We start from the raw sequence: 16289 nt of genomic DNA on the forward strand, positions 1-16289 counted from the left end.
AAATCGTTTTTGAGAATAAAGTCATAACCCTAATGTGTATATGTTATGCCGATCAAACAGTTCGAAAATGTTTGAGTTGTCGATAAGAAAGTTCATATAGGCAATACCGTTGGAAACAATGTCCCTTTTTTGTAGATCTGTAGTGGTATTCTGTAATATTCTTGCCTTTAGCGAGTAAAATCTGTAAAATTGATGTGAACATTTTGAAAAAAATCTTTTTATTGAAATCTTGACAAGACTGTCTTTTGATCGCTCATATTTCGAAATTTTTTAATTATCGAAATTAAAAGCGGTAATTCTGTCGCTAACAGTTATAGAATCCTACCGTAGCCTCCAGGTTTATCTGAGATGATATGAATTTAGCTTCCCATATTCACATTTTCCAATTTTCCACCTTTGGCGCCCAATGTTAAATTTATTATTAAAAAAACAACTATTGTCAAAACTTCCAGTTCCCTTTTCACTACCTCAAAATGCAATAAAAATTAAAATGCTACGAAATACTTAACCCTTTTCTCGCACAAATAGAAATTAAATATTGTTAGATGTATAGCGAAAAGATAAGGACATTAAGTTTTCCAGTTTAAAGAAAATCATAAGCATGTATGAGATTTTGGACATATAAAAAAATATAAATGATAATAATAATAATGATACTTATAATATAAATACAATAAATATAGATAGACATAGATAGATATAGAGACAGACATAGTGACAAAGAAATTAAAAAAATGAGTATTTACGGATTCGTCGGTGATAATATAAACATTGATGAATATGGCAACATTGGTTTTGGACCCTCCGTAACTTCTTCCTCTTCCTTCTTTTCTTCTTCCTTCTTTTTGCTTTTCACTTTGACCGCTGTAGCACCGTCACCGCCATTCTCTACATGGACACCATCACCTTGTAGCGCTTCCATTTCTTTTTCTAATTCTTGTAATTGTTTCTCTTTATCTTCCTCGACTTGTTCCTCTTCGGCAGCAGTTAATTCTTGGGCGTTTGCTAAATTATCAACAGCGATAGCCAAGAACACGTTTAGCAATGTATAATTACCGAAGAGTACCAAAACGATAAAGTAACTGTTTTGAGTGATCCATAAAAAAGGTAGATATTTATGCACAAATTAGCAGGATGATCGACGACGATAGGCGACGGAGGGTCATTTGTGGGCCGTATTATTGATGATGATAGATCGTCGTTGTTGTTTCAGGATTAAAATTTGTAAATTTTTTGTGGGGGAAAGAGAGAGATATATTGTTTTGCATAAGGTTTAAAGTTTCTTTTGATTTTAAGAATGAAATTTTAGGATTTTTTTTAATTGTGGGGGATTTTGCAAGACTTTCTTCTTCAAAAGCCATTATAAAATAAATTAATTAATAAAAAAATAAATTATAAAAGGGTTGTAGTTCATGTGATCAAATACAGAGAGAGAAAAAATAGTTAATGTTTAAGAGATTTCTTAATGGAGGGTATAATATAAATGTTTAATTAAAGTTGTTATGAATTTGACAATATATTATGAATGAATGCTAATGGAGTTAAAAAAATATTTTTGAACTTGTAATATTATTTATATATGAATGTAGAAATGTGTCTTACAGTATAATGAGATATATTTTGTTACTGAAATAGACAAAATATTTTTATATTATCGATCAATTAAAATGAGAGAGTAATTGTACATTTACATTTACGAAATCCACTCGATTTCAACTGTCAATTCCATTGATCAAGAGTCAAATGAAATCCAATGGATTTCAGATGAGTTTTCATTTGACGTATACGCAAAGGAATTGACAGTTAAAATCGAGCAGATTTCGTAAATGTAAACATAGTATAAGACTCTTTCTAAGCGCTCATGGTTTTTTTCGAAATTGAATAATAAGAAATCCGCTCAAAAGACGGTGATACCATGGCAGAACTACCAGGTGGTGGTATCACACCAGCTGATCGAATATGAAAAGTCAAATCCCTTTATAAAAAAATTATTTTTGTTGTAATTTCCCCAACAACATAAAGAAAGTTTTGACATAACATATTCAAAATTTTACGATGCCACTACCTGGGTAATTGTGCCATGGGTGATACCTAGTCGGCATGACATTTTTGCTTGCGTCATTTCTGGCAAAGGAATAACATCTTTATTATTTTACCTGAAATCACTCAGGAAAGAACGTCAGACCGCTTATGCATCTCCGCATTTTATGCTGCATAATATAACAATCACGAAATATTAGATACATACGTCAACAAAAACTCTCTTCCAAGCAATGCCGATTAAACAGTATATTAGAGGTCGATAATAACGTGTGAATGTCGATAATTCACATTAGTTTGCCATCATCGGTAACAATGATCGGTACTGTACATATTTACATTATCTCATTATACTGTACATAAATATGATTTAAATATGTTTGAAAAAGGTATGAATGTAATTGAAATTACAATGAATATTGTGTTGAAAAATGCAAATATTAAAAAAATATTTATATATAAGGGGAAAACTAAAGAAAATCTATAAATTTTTTGCTATAAACAAAAAATTTCAATAGGTTTTCTAAAGTTTTCTCAATTGAAGACATCAAAAATGCAATTCAGTACACAATTCTATAAGAAATTGTATAATGAATTGTTCATTCATTTAAATATATTGTATTTGTATGAAAACTCTCTGTTGTTCGTTAACGTTAGTCTTGCCAAAAGATTCGTGTTCCCGTGATTTTCGGAGAATTTAAGCATTTCGCAACGCGTTAAAGAAGTTATTAAATATTTAGAAAAAAGATTTAAAAAATTCAAGTGTAGTAAAAAATCTTAAAGCTAAAAATTTTATATACAAATGTAATATACACATGTTGTTATGTAGCTTTGTTTTACTTAAAGATAAAAGGATAGCGTAGAATAGTTAATAGGTAGTCCATAATATGAAGCTGCAACTTATATATAAAATGAGAAAAAAAATTTACAAAATATTTTCGTTGTTTTTTTCCTATTTTAACAAATAGATACAAATTAGCTTACAATTGATGTAGTAGAAGAAAAATGGCTTAAAGCAAATATTGATGCGTTGAGCTTTCGCCAGAACTCGATTAAAATCCATCACCTAATTTCAAAAGTAAATTTTCGTCGTGTAAATTTGTACATAACCTTCGAAATTTACTTGAAATTATTCGAAAACATTTTTATAATCTTTTTCTAAACAAAACAACTTTTCGTAAATTTTTTGCAATATTTTTTGCAAACAGAATTTAACTGAAAATTTTAAGAATATTTCTCAAATGAATATCTTAAATTTTTAAGCTAAATTCCTAATTTGTTGAAAGATTATAAAAATGTTATTTTTTGTAAACGTTGTTTCCTTTCCCAGTCTTCCATTTTGTTCAAAATCCATTTGTATGAGACGAACATTTGTCCACCTGCGGATAATATTTTATTGATTTTTTTAAAAATCTTTCATTATAAGCATCATGCATACGTATGTATGTATTTTGGTATTTAACTCATGCATGTATAACAAGTGTGTAATAAACTGGTGTGTTTATTTATTTTACGAATTTAAAACGTTTTTTCTTTTGCAATACCAGTCAATGGTGATCGATAATGCAGTGTTTGTGTGAATCAAATAAAAAAAACTCTGTATTATTCAGTGGTGTGCTAAAAAAACTGTGTTTTTAAACAAATATGAAATATGTATTGAAGTAATGTTCTTAGAAGTGAACATATCAATCCTTATAAATTGTGGGAATTTTATTGTATTTAAACTCAGTGTGGTTCTATTCTTATGTTTTGTTTGTATGTATAATTGCCTTTCAGTCGACAAATAAGCTGAAAAATATATTTTCTATTTTTAAAACTGTTGAATTGATTTTATGTTCAATTTCATCACAATCCACGTTTTGACTTTGCTGATACTGAGAATGGAATTAACATGAGGACTTTTGATATGTAGCTTAACTTAACTGACTGCACATAACACATACAATACATACATACGCTTACGAACATTAGGGTTGTTTAAAAGCACACGTGTATAGCAACAAAATTTTTGTATTTTTAAAAACTCGTTTTCCGACCCTGATCGTTGATCTCACAACTCTTTACTTAGTTGTAAGTATAGCAAATACATTTTTAAAGAAATAACCAATTATTTTTTTTTGACTACTGGTAATGCAGTAGGTAGTTTGTTTACATTATATTGTTACTTCCTTAAAGCATAAATTAGCGAAAAGGCCTAGGAATTATAAGGAATAAATTTTAAATTTTGATGTATCCTGCAGCGTTTGAAGTTTATAACTTCAGGCCAACAGGGGTATGTTTAATAACAATTTGGAATCGATATGGCTCTGTCAGTCTGGATGTCGATCTGGTTGGCCATTGTGCACAGTGACTCTAGAACGAATCAACTGTTTTGGACCAATATTTGCCCCTCTTAATATTTTGTTTAAACTTAGATCAGGTTTGGAAATGCTGCTCTCGCAAAAGTTCTAAAATTTACGCTAAAATAGTTCGAGAAGGGATTTGTGGTGTGATTAACGTGGGTTAACGGTGTCCTCACAATACTGGACACCCAATTGCATTTAGGTGTTTGACCCTGTTCACCACCTTGGTTTGGCGCGGAGCACCATCTAAAACTCCTGTCTTTTTATGGCGCAGACAGCCGGTAGTGAATTCTACCCCATTCGAGCTCTAAGAACCCCTCCCGCGATTTTGGGCAACCACAGCCACCACGATATTCCCCGAAGGGGAATGCATTCCCGAAGGAAGTGCTACAAGGACCAGGAGGTTTGCCGGCACCCGTGGTCCCAAAATTAAGTCTCTGGTACGACCTCGTACCCATGAAGGCTACTGCCAGTTGGTCCCCAAACGGAGCCGGTACTGGTGGCCCTGGGTTCGAGAAAGGAGTAATCGATTTATGTAAAGTGACAAAATTGTCATGCACATAAACCTACCAAAGAGGCTTTTTATTACACACTTCGTTGCAACATCGCCAATGACTCTAACGGAAATAACTTTGAAATCAGTTTGTGTTTACAAATTTTCGAAATACTAACCATAGCGGCGGTCACATCCATACATTCTCACGGTGAATTCGTTCTACTGTCCCACACTGAAGCATCAGCTTTCTGTCCCTGTTCGTAGATGCACCAAATCGTTTGTACGAGAGAGATCATACCTAGTAATTATTGTCAATCAGCTTCATCGTTCCCGATCAACAATCAACATCGTCGTTGTAGGTCATCCATATCGGTCAACAACCTTACCATCGGCCTTGCTACAAACATCCTCAAGCCTATGATACTGAAACAGCTGATTTAACTCATAAAGGGAGAAAACTAGACTTTCAATTCGTGTGGTTTTGTGTGCCTTAATGAAGACCCTGGTTGCGACTGAACTTCCTACACCAGGTTACGAGAAAACCACGTTACATTTGGTTAAAATCGTAATATTTCTTCTAGCAACATCAAAGCAAAACTTCAACATTTCGAAATTTTTTAAGGAGGTTTCCCTTGCGGGGCCAATCTTTTTCAGATAATGGCTCAATAGCTCTAAAACCCGTGCCAGCACCAACTTAAATGGCTGGTGGGCACGTAGCGATCAAGATAACCAACCTTGGCACAACGCAAAAATTTTCGCTTACATACAGTTTAAGCGCTCTTCGAATGTTGGTTTGAAATTTTCATATAAGTTAGTCCTTGCGATTCATGCTCCCCGATGTAATGACCCAATAGCTGTAAAAAGTCTCATGGTGACCAACTGGCTGGCTGGCACCTTAACCCTCTCATCCCCGATGTTGCATACATATATGCAAGATTGTCTTTATGAGCATCTAAGTACCGCTATTTTACATATTCCACTTTGATTCTTTTTCAAAAGTATACTTAGAAGATTTGTTTAACCTTGTAACAACAAAAAGTATCAGTTGTGCATCTATCAACATAACTACGGTGCATCATTTAGTGTAAAGTCTAGCACATCAGTGCAAATTCAAATTCGTAGTGTACAGTCCAAATTACTCTAATCTTTTCTAAATCAAAATATATGAGTTTTATGTAAAATTTTAGTTCTGATTCTTCAAAAGTAAGGCCAAAAGAACACTTCTGAACAATTAAAAGGTTTTTATTTACGAAATTTCATAAAATATTGACCAAATAAATTTTAGAAATAATGTACTGTATCTTTTGAAACATTGGGAGTAATGTCCCGCAATTTTTGTTATAACTTCGTTTTGACATGTACTTTAATTATATGTTTTCAAAATAACTATTGGCACAAGGGAAAAAATTTGGGCATGAGAGGGTTAAGGAACGACTCCCATAATTAGATCCAGTGCTTAAATGGAATATGTTGGTCATTTCCTTCAGGTACCTCCTCCGCATAAATTCCAGTTAAAGCGATTGTTTTGAAATTTTAATAGCGGGTAGTCCATGTGATCATGACTGCAACATTTGCTTGCTAGGGAAAGCCAATGCTTTCTATGATATGTGTTATATTTTTGGTCATTGTTGCAACGCTATAATTTTTCTCGATAATATCAAAATTTATTTCAAAAACACCGCCCAACTGGTATTCTTGAAATATATGAAGTGTGTTGATGCGGGAATATTTCTGACGATAGGGACAACGTAAGATTTTAACCCTATTTACATTTTTGTAAACTGTTATATGCAGTAAAATCTGAAAGTTGTTAAAGGGGCCTACTATTGGTTTAGAATATCCAATCTATTATTATAATAATTGTGAAATAATGTATATATAATATATATAATGTATATATATAATGTAAATTGAGATTTCATTTCTTTGGTGACCCATAGTGAAATTTGACGAAGAATATTTTTGTCTCTGGTGTCATCTCTCTAAAATTATGTTTTGTGGGTCAATTTTGAATAAACTCAAATGAAGTCCGACTTTAACCCTAAAACGTGTTTTTCATTTTTAGAGATTCCTGGCGATTAAATCATATTTACAGATTTGGTGTATTCTGAGACATATAGTACAATTTTATGGCGAATAATTTTGGATTTGATAGGACCACATTTTAAAGGAGTTTTTGAAAGAAAGACCCCTTTGATGAACAGCATGAGTGTTAAAATTATTAACAAAAATATTCCCCAAAGACTCTATATACCTAAAATGCAAGGATTCCAAGATATCTTAACTCGAATATTTCGAAAAAAAAACTAAAAATGGGCGGAACTTGCCCCGCCTACTTTGGTTACACTGTGCGACACAAAACAAAATTAACCACATTCTGACACCGCAGCGTGATAGAAGACGAAAAATAAGAAGACACGTGTCTCGGCGTTTTTCCCTGTTACCTCGAATTTGGAGGCTATGGGCCCCCAAAGACCTGAGGCCTTGATGTCAAAAAGGACCATTTTGTCAGGCACATATCTTCTAAACCGCTAAGAATTTTGGTTTACTCGTGGAGGCAAAGTTGTAGCTCTCATCTTAAAGAATAATAATTATGAAGACATAAAACCCATTCAAACTTATCTTCAAGGTCAAGTTTCCGTTATAATTTTTTCTCAGATTTTGGCCTACAGATATCAAACCGATCAAAATTGAATCAAACAACCAACTACAAAAATGTACCTTAGATCTCAATGAACAACTTTCTAGAATTTCGCGGTTATGGGCCCCCAAAAACCTGAGGCCTTGATGTCAAAAAAGACCATTTTGTCAGGCTCATATCTTCTTAACCGCTAAGAATTTTGGTTTACTCGTGGAGGCAAAGTTGTAGGTCTCATCTTAAAGAATAATAATTGTGAAGACATAAAATCCATTCAACCTTATCTTCAAGGTCAAAATCGTTAAGGTCAAGTTTCCGTTATAATTTTTTCTCAGATTTTGGCCTACAGATATCAAACCGATCAAAATTGAATCAAACAACCAACTACAAAAATGTACCTTAGATCTCAATAAACAAATTTCTAGAACATACGAAAGAAGAAATGGTTCTTAAAGGTCAAAATAGCAAAACAAAAGCAATTTTTATTTCCTTTTTTCGGTTTCTGCTCCATAGAAATTAAACCATTCAAAATTCAAGAATACATTCAACCACAATAATGTAGCGAATATATCAGTATACAACTTTGTGAAACATCAGAGCCCACTACGAACTGTTCTTAAAGGTCAAAATAGCAAAAAACTTTCGAAAATATTCGATTTTTATACTTTTTTCTCCGATTCTGGTCCATAGATACCGAAAATTCAAGCAACTACAAAAATGTACCTAAGATCTCAGTTAACAACTTTCTAGAACATATGAACATTCTAGGAGCGGCCCTTTAAGCTCAAAATTCCATTAGTTTTACTCATTCTTTCCTGGTCAGGTCCGTAAATAACAAACCTTTCGAATTTTCTAGAGTGTTGAACAGATTGTTATTTCCAGACCTGAGCATTAACCATAATATAATTGTTAGTGAACTTTGAACATGAAGGACCGTTCCTAGAATGTTCATATGTTCTAGAAAGTTGTTAACTGAGATCTTAGATACATTTTTGTAGTTGCTTGTATTCTTGAATTTTGAACGATTCGGTATCTATGTACCAGAATCGGAGAAAAAAGTATAATAATCGAATATTTTCTAAAGTTTTTTGCTATTTTGACCTTTAAGAACAGTTCGTAGTGGGCTCTGATGTTCCACAAAGTTGTATACTGATATATTCGCTACATTATTGTGGTTGAATGTTTTCTTGAATTTTGAATGGTTTAATTTCTATAGAGCAGAAACCGAAAAAGAAAATAAAAATTTCATTTGTTTTGCTATTTTGACCTTTAAGAACCATTTCTTCTTTCGTATGTTCTAGAAATTTGTTTATTGAGATCTAAGGTACATTTTTGTAGTTGGTTGTTTGATTCAATTTTGATCGGTTTGATATCTGTAGGCCAAAATCTGAGAAAAAATTATAACGGAAACTTGACCTTAACGATTTTGACCTTGAAGATAAGGTTGAATGGATTTGATGTCTTCACAATTATTATTCTTTAAGATGAGAGCTACAACTTTGCCTCCACGAGTAAACCAAAATTCTTAGCGGTTAAGAAGATATGAGCCTGACAAAATGGTCTTTTTTGACATCAAGGCCTCAGGTTTTTGGGGGCCCATAACCGCGAAATTCGAAGTAACTGGGAAAAACGCCGAGACACGTGTCTTCTTATTTTTCGTCTTCCATTACGCTGCGGTGTCAGAATATGGTTAATTTTCCATGACACGAAAAATTACACACAGTGTTACATTCCGATGTAAACGTTGAAAACGCCGATACACGTGTCTCATATTTGAAGGTCTACTTTCATAACCTACTCAGTTTTTCCCATCATTTTAAAAAAAATTGAATTTTGTTGCACAATGTTATTCAACAATCTATTATTATTCACACCTATGAATTGTCAAATCTCCTTTATACGAGTATTACTAACCAGCAAGAGGAGTAGAATTAATTTCAGCACAAAAATTATTCGTTCCTCAAAAATTTGTTGTAAAATGTGAAATATAGATGGCGTGACATCACAAATTGCAATGTTAGGGTTTTCAATTATCTTGCAATTCTAAAATAAATTGCAAAAAATTTCACCGTATATAAAATGTTGTAGTTCTCAAAAATTATGTTGTCACAATATATGAGAGATTTACCAAAAATATGGACCAAAATTGGTCATATTTTAACTTGCCCTGTATCCAAAAAGAAGTAATTTTATTTATAGTCTGTTATAATTTGCTGAAACTCTGCGTTTTCGCATCTATTTGGATAATTTTAGTTTCTGTACTTTATATCCATTATTTACCCATTTGTACCCAATTTACTACCCATTTTAATGGGTATTTACCCATTTCTCATCTCTACGCATGAACTGAAGTAGGGTTATTGAAGCAGTTGATTTTTTATTTATTTTAATTATTTCCGATCCATAAATTTAATTTAAATTTTTGCCTGGTCTTGGCCTGGTCCTGGTCAAGTGTAGTTCTATTCTACTATTTGCTTCAAGATAATTTCGGGCGCGTAAATCTGGAAAAAATCATTTTTATTCCGTTTGTGTACTTTAGAGATTAATTGGATATTTTTCTAAATACTAACTTTCAAATTTGTTATTCGAGAATTGAATAATTTCTGTAGGATTAAAAGAATGATAATAATCTGCTAGTTTTTTTTAAACACGATATCAAAATGTCTATTGTTTCACACACCTCACGACACACACCGCTTTATCGATCACCGTGACGTATTTTGCAAACAATAAATTTGTACAAATTGTTACTGGATATTGTTCGTTTACTCTACAGTATAATGCAAAAGACCTTAGTCGCTTACAAGAAGTTACTGGACTAGTACAAATTTGTACAAATTATTGAGTCAACGAACAGACCTATTATTTTATGTAAATACATAATTTTCGATTTCGTTCTAATATATTGAAATATCTGTATAAAATACTACATTATTTTTATTACATTCTGTAACCTTTGGTTCTAGTTTTCTTATATGTATGTATTTGCAATTTAAGGGTATTTTTGTTCTAAATCTTTCTTTGATGGATTTTAGACCTAATTTTCATAATTTGTTCTCCTAAATTTAAAACCTGATTCCAAAGGTTCTATTTTGTGCTCTGGTATGTATATTTTGAAATTGTAATGTATCTATTGAAAGCTATTTTTCATATAGGTTGGTTGTACTGAAAGTGAACTAAGTTTTAATTTTTAATTGTAGAGAGAGTGGATTTTACATATTTTTCAAAAATTCAAAAATAATTTTTTTCTTTGAATTCTTTCATGATTTTGAATATTTTTTATTTTCTTCATTTTTTGCAATATTTGTGTAATTTTTACAAAAAATATTTAATATCGTCAAAAACTATCTGAATTTTTCTACTTGCATTTTTGAAATGCAATGAGGTAAAATTTGCTGTTGTGTACAGTACATAAAATATTCCAGAAAAATATTTTGCTTAAAAAATCAGAGCACATAAAATAATGTTGGCCGTTCACTAGTCTAAATGTGACTTAATGGATGCAAAATCATTTTGGGAGACTTCTAGGCCGCCCTCCTGTGTACGTCTCTTGATCAGATTGATACTGAATGTTAAAGCAATAAAAAAGGATTAATCATAAAATGATATATGCTATTTTTACATTTCTGTTATTTTACATTTACATCGTAGAGTGATTGAAAAATTACAATGCAGATATCCTGATATGATAGCTCTTTCTCTATTGCACTGTGTACATATTTTGTTGATAAACATTAGTTTTAATATTTTTACAGAAATCATTGTGTCGAAGGACCAAAAATAGTTTTCATTCGAAACATGTTATCAGTAAAAATGTACAGTGCCAATTCATGCCAATAAGCGGATAGTATATTGTTATGATTAGAATCAATAAATTCTAGAAATGTTACAATTTTTTTCACATTTCTATTATTCCCCTTGCTGTTTTAGTGGGTCTACAATTAAAAAAGTGCAGCACAAATACGAGGCCTGAACTAAAACTATCTGGCCTAGGCAACACCGCATGTTGCCAGCCGCAATTTGAATTTTTTTTGGAAAGTTTGACAGTTTTTAGCCTGAACGTACTCAGGACAGTTTTTCATACGACCATGTGTTGTGTTGTTTACAGTGTCTTGAAAAACTCAATTTGCAAAAAAATAGAATTTACTTGTGAACATTTTCGTCCGATCATTTTTCACAATTTTCGACGTGAATAATCACGGCAAGAGCGCATCGATAAAATAAAATCGTTGTATGTCGATAAAGGGCCATTCCTATGGCACTATGAAAAACTGAATTAATGAATTCAATTTTGGCTGACACTCGCCAAAAAACGTGATGGTCGTCTAAAAACGGCCGTTGTGCCAGAAAAAAAGTTAAGCCGTGCGTGAGCGGATAATGCAAGATCGCCATGTTATATACCGTGAGATAGTGGCATCATTAGCCATTTCTTCCACCAACTAACATTTAATATTGCATAAACACATGGCCGCAAAAATGAATTTTTTCTCGTTAGATCTGGCAAAATTGGACAATCGCTCAAAAAACAAGTAAATAAGTATCAGTCGGCTTTGCCGACAGAGATATACCCTCAGCCTATGTGAATTGAAACTGTCATCTACGGACAGATCGAATGTATTTAGGGTCTTTTCAGAATTTTGTGGCCCTATTTGAACAATTGAACTACAGACAAAAATGTGGATTAGGATTAAAGTTGCACTTGAAGGAACGGACCGACATAGTCCATTATGAAAGTGGATATAATCTTGGGAGTCATATCTTTGCGATAGATATCGTACCCGCTAGTCATTTCAGTAGGTCATCGTATAACATTTGGACCAGTATGCCAGGAAGCATGAACTTGTCTACGGAAAACATAATATCGCTGTAAACAGGACCACAACCAATAGCATCGGTATACATTTCCAAAGGATCTTCGAACAGACCCTAAACTGCACTTAAACAAAAATGTTGAACTTCAGCGGGGGAGGTACCTTAAGGACCAATAAGAGCCATTTTAGTGACATTTTTCTAAATTTTGGGGGGAAGTACTGGAAGTTGTCGACCGGTATTGCCCATCGAACTGAAACTAAGTTTGGACAAAATATGACGAAGGCCAAATTTTGGACAAAATCCGTTGACCAGTTCGAGTGCTACAGTGCGCTCCAGTCACTACACATGGTGTCATAGGGATTTTTACAACATTCGGGCTATTTTCTCAGAAAGTATTTACTTGTCCCTGAAAAAACTTGTACCATCGTAAAGGGGGTCAGTGAATGGAAGTTGCTTCAACAAAAATCAAAGTGATTCGAGAGCGGGTCTTAAAGTGAACTTATCCGAAATTTTGTGTGGGAAGTACCCGAAGGAGTGGACAAATATATTCCATACTGGAACCTGATTTATACCTGGCAGATATATTAAGATGTTTAAAGTATGGACTATATCGGTCACACCCTTCAAGAGTTGTCGTACGCACAATTTTTCCGAACATTTTTGAACTTTTGTGGAGAAGGTACCTGAAGGAGTGGACCGATATGGCTTATCTTTGAACTTAAACTAAGTTTGCACAAAATATTGCGAAGGCCAAATGTTGGACCGAATCGGTAGATCCGTTTGCGAGTTATGGTGCGCTCCAACAACTACACCCGGTGTCATAGGGGTTTTTTGCACCTTTCATGCTATTTTGTCAAGAAGTATGGGCTTGCCCCTGATGAAACTTGTACCGTCGTATGTAGGGCCGTGAATACAAGTTGCTACAACAAAAATTAAAACGATTCGAGAGCAGCTCCTAAACTGAACTTTTCCGAAATTTTGTGTGGTAGGGAGGTACCCGAAGGCGTGGACCGATTGAGTCCATATTGGAACCTCATCTAAGTTTGGTAGAAATTTCACGATGTGCAAAGTATGGACCAAGTCGGTTACTCCCTTCAAGAGTTATCGTGCGCAGAAATTTTCCGAACTTTTGTGGGGGAGGTACCGGAAGGAGTGGACCGATATAACCCATCTTCAAACTTAAAATAAGTTTGGAAAAAATATTGCGATAGCCAACTTTTGGACCAAATCGGTTCGTCCAAACATACTTGGGGTCTAAATCCATTATATACTCTCGTTAGCATAAATGCTGAGGGTATAAAAAGGCTCTTGTGGATTGGTGCAGAGAAAGTGTGAATAAAAACTATCCAAATCTTGGATATATGCTTCGAAGCCCGAAACAAAGCAGGAATTGGCCGATTAGGTCCTCGAAAGCGAGCCAAATTTAACGAAAGTTGTTCATGTACGAAGCCTTTGCAGCAAATGGTCACCTGTTTCTTCGGCAAAACAAACCGCGTGGCGATTATACGACTTGTGGAACGGTTAATTATGAGTGGTACACTTCAATTAGTTTGCCTAAAGTCTCCTGAGAAACTCAAAAAACGAACAAGAGAAGACCAATCATTCTGCATCATGACAATGAGAGCTCTCACATGTCGATTCATACCAGCGCCTGTTTGACTGTACAAAACGTGAAATTAATTGGTCATTCGCTGTACAGCCCTGATTGGAGATCCAATGACTTCACTTGATTACAGGATATAAATGTCAACGATTTCCCTCGCTAGAAAATGTTGTTGAAACGTTCAAAAACTCTCAATCGGAGTGGAAAAAGTGCTTAAACAATTGGTTTGATTTCGTTCCGATTTCTAAACGATTTTTCGGAGGGGAAATAGTTCAGATTTCATACCGATTTCGTTCCGATTTCGGAGCGAATGTCGGAAATAAATTTCACCTCCGAATTTTCCAAGGATTTTCTTCAGATTTCGTTCCGATTGGAATTCGCTCCGACATTTCGTTCCGAAATTATGTCAACCACTTCATACAACTTTCGTTAAGATATCGTTACGATTTCGGATCCGACATCGGAGTCCGAATTTTATTCCGATTTCGTTACGATGTCGATTGGTTTTCTGGGTACTTTGTTTATCAGAATTAATTTTATATAGTGATGGCAAATACCATAATTAAGCTTCCCAATTGTACTGTACATTTGGTCTGTTCCTTTACTTTTAAGTATAAGCTGTGCTGTGTTTTGGTATAAAAGAACGGAAAATGTGCAATGTTGCAAAATTTGTATAAAATGTTTAGTTCGGTAAAACAACTTTAGTTTACAACTACAATATTCTAACTCAAACCTATTGAGTCGAAGGACCAAAAAATTTATAGGGGCAAATACAGATACACATGTAAAGAAGAAGAAGAGGTAATCTTAATTTTTTGCAACTTTCCCTTCTTGAAACATGACGTATATTTCTCAATCGAATAAAATATTTACATGTATTGAATAAATAAGTTGTTTGGTAAAGTGATAAGTCTTTAATAAGGACACATCGGCTGATCTGATAGTGCTTAGTCCCGGTCCACACTAATATTATCTTTACATTTACGAAATTCACTCGATTTCATCTGTCAATTCCTTTGTGTATACGTCAAATGAAAACTCATCTGAAATCGATTGGATTTCATTTGACGTTTAAGCAATGAAATTGACAGTTGATATTGAGTGGATTTCGTAAATGTTAACATAGTATAAAGCGATTTTAATGAAAGAATTTCATGAAATTATGCGTTCTTAGATAGAGTTCAATATAAAAAGTAATTTTATAAAATTGCTGTAGTGGGGAACTCTACCTGAGGACGCCTATGAAAATTCATGAAATTATTTCATTGAAATCGCTCTAGTTTGGACCGGGACTTGTTGGTAAATAACGAATATTATTTTTCTTTTTTTTTGTACTGTACCACTGAGTCATAGAAACTGACATTTTAAAAATTATAAACATACAACTGAGCGCAATACCTAACAAGTTATATTCACTTTCAGTACAACCCATGTTTTTATTGAAGAATAAGCGTAAAAAGCCGTAAAACAAAAATATTTTAAAGCAGATGCAAAATAAAGTAGATACGTAGAAAAATGAAATTAGCTTTTAAGAAAGCCATAAGTGCTTTCTTAAGAAAAATTGCAAATATATGAAGAAATAGAAAAAAATAGTTGATTGCATTGTGCAATTTTAAAATGTGGTGATTGTCTTTTAGCGATTTTCTGAAACTTATGATTCAGTTTTTCGTGATGTTTTTTTTATAATTTAATGCCTTCAATTTGAAACTCATAGTTGTAAACCTAATTATATATTTTAAAATTTTAATAAAATTGTTCTGGTGTTTATGAAACTACATATTTGGTCATGCAATTAGAAAAAATGCACTAAAAGAGAAAATCTAACAAAATAATATCTTTAAAATGTTTATTTTAAACACTACTTAAATGTTGAATGTTGTAGCATAAGTTGACTGTGGGTTTTTGTCTATCCAAAACAATCAACAAATACTGTTTAGAAACTTGAAGAAATGTAAATATTTGTTTGTTTGTAAATTGTGAAAAAGTGTGTGTGTGTGTTTTTTTAACTACAATTTGAGAGTAACGAAATGAAAGCTATCTAAAGAAAATTGTTTCTACTATATATGAAACTGTTTTGTTTGAATATATAAATTAAACGAGAAACTTGTTAACAATTAATAATACTATACACATGTTTCTTGCTAAACGAAAAACGTTTTTACTTTTTTTCTACGAATACCTGCATTTGGGGGAAATGAAGCTTTTAAGTTAAAAGTTTGTTTATTTGTCCAAGAAAAAAAATGTTGTAAGACCATACAACTTTAGCCCATAGGCTGACACTCATTATGTTTTGGAATGGTGTCGAATGGGAAATTTGATGTGATACGAAGACAAATTAAACAAACTTTTAAAGCTTTT

The 16289-nt window shown here is 33.1% G+C and overlaps 1 protein-coding gene across 1 annotated transcript in view; it reads right to left on the bottom strand.

Annotated features, from left to right (window-relative positions):
- The window catches only part of cac (calcium voltage-gated channel subunit cacophony), a 541297-nt gene that overhangs the window by 205458 nt on the left and 319550 nt on the right, over positions 1 to 16289 (bottom strand). The window contains exon 14 of the mRNA XM_073975285.1: positions 747 to 1082. Coding sequence (XP_073831386.1) covers positions 747 to 1082 — 336 coding nt within the window. The remainder of the gene's footprint in view (positions 1 to 746; positions 1083 to 16289) is intronic.

The sequence above is a fragment of the Musca autumnalis genome, unplaced genomic scaffold (genome assembly GCF_047663935.1).
Source record: "Musca autumnalis isolate F117 unplaced genomic scaffold, ASM4766393v1 scaffold_3, whole genome shotgun sequence".
In the NCBI taxonomy this organism is placed as follows: domain Eukaryota; kingdom Metazoa; phylum Arthropoda; class Insecta; order Diptera; family Muscidae; genus Musca; species Musca autumnalis.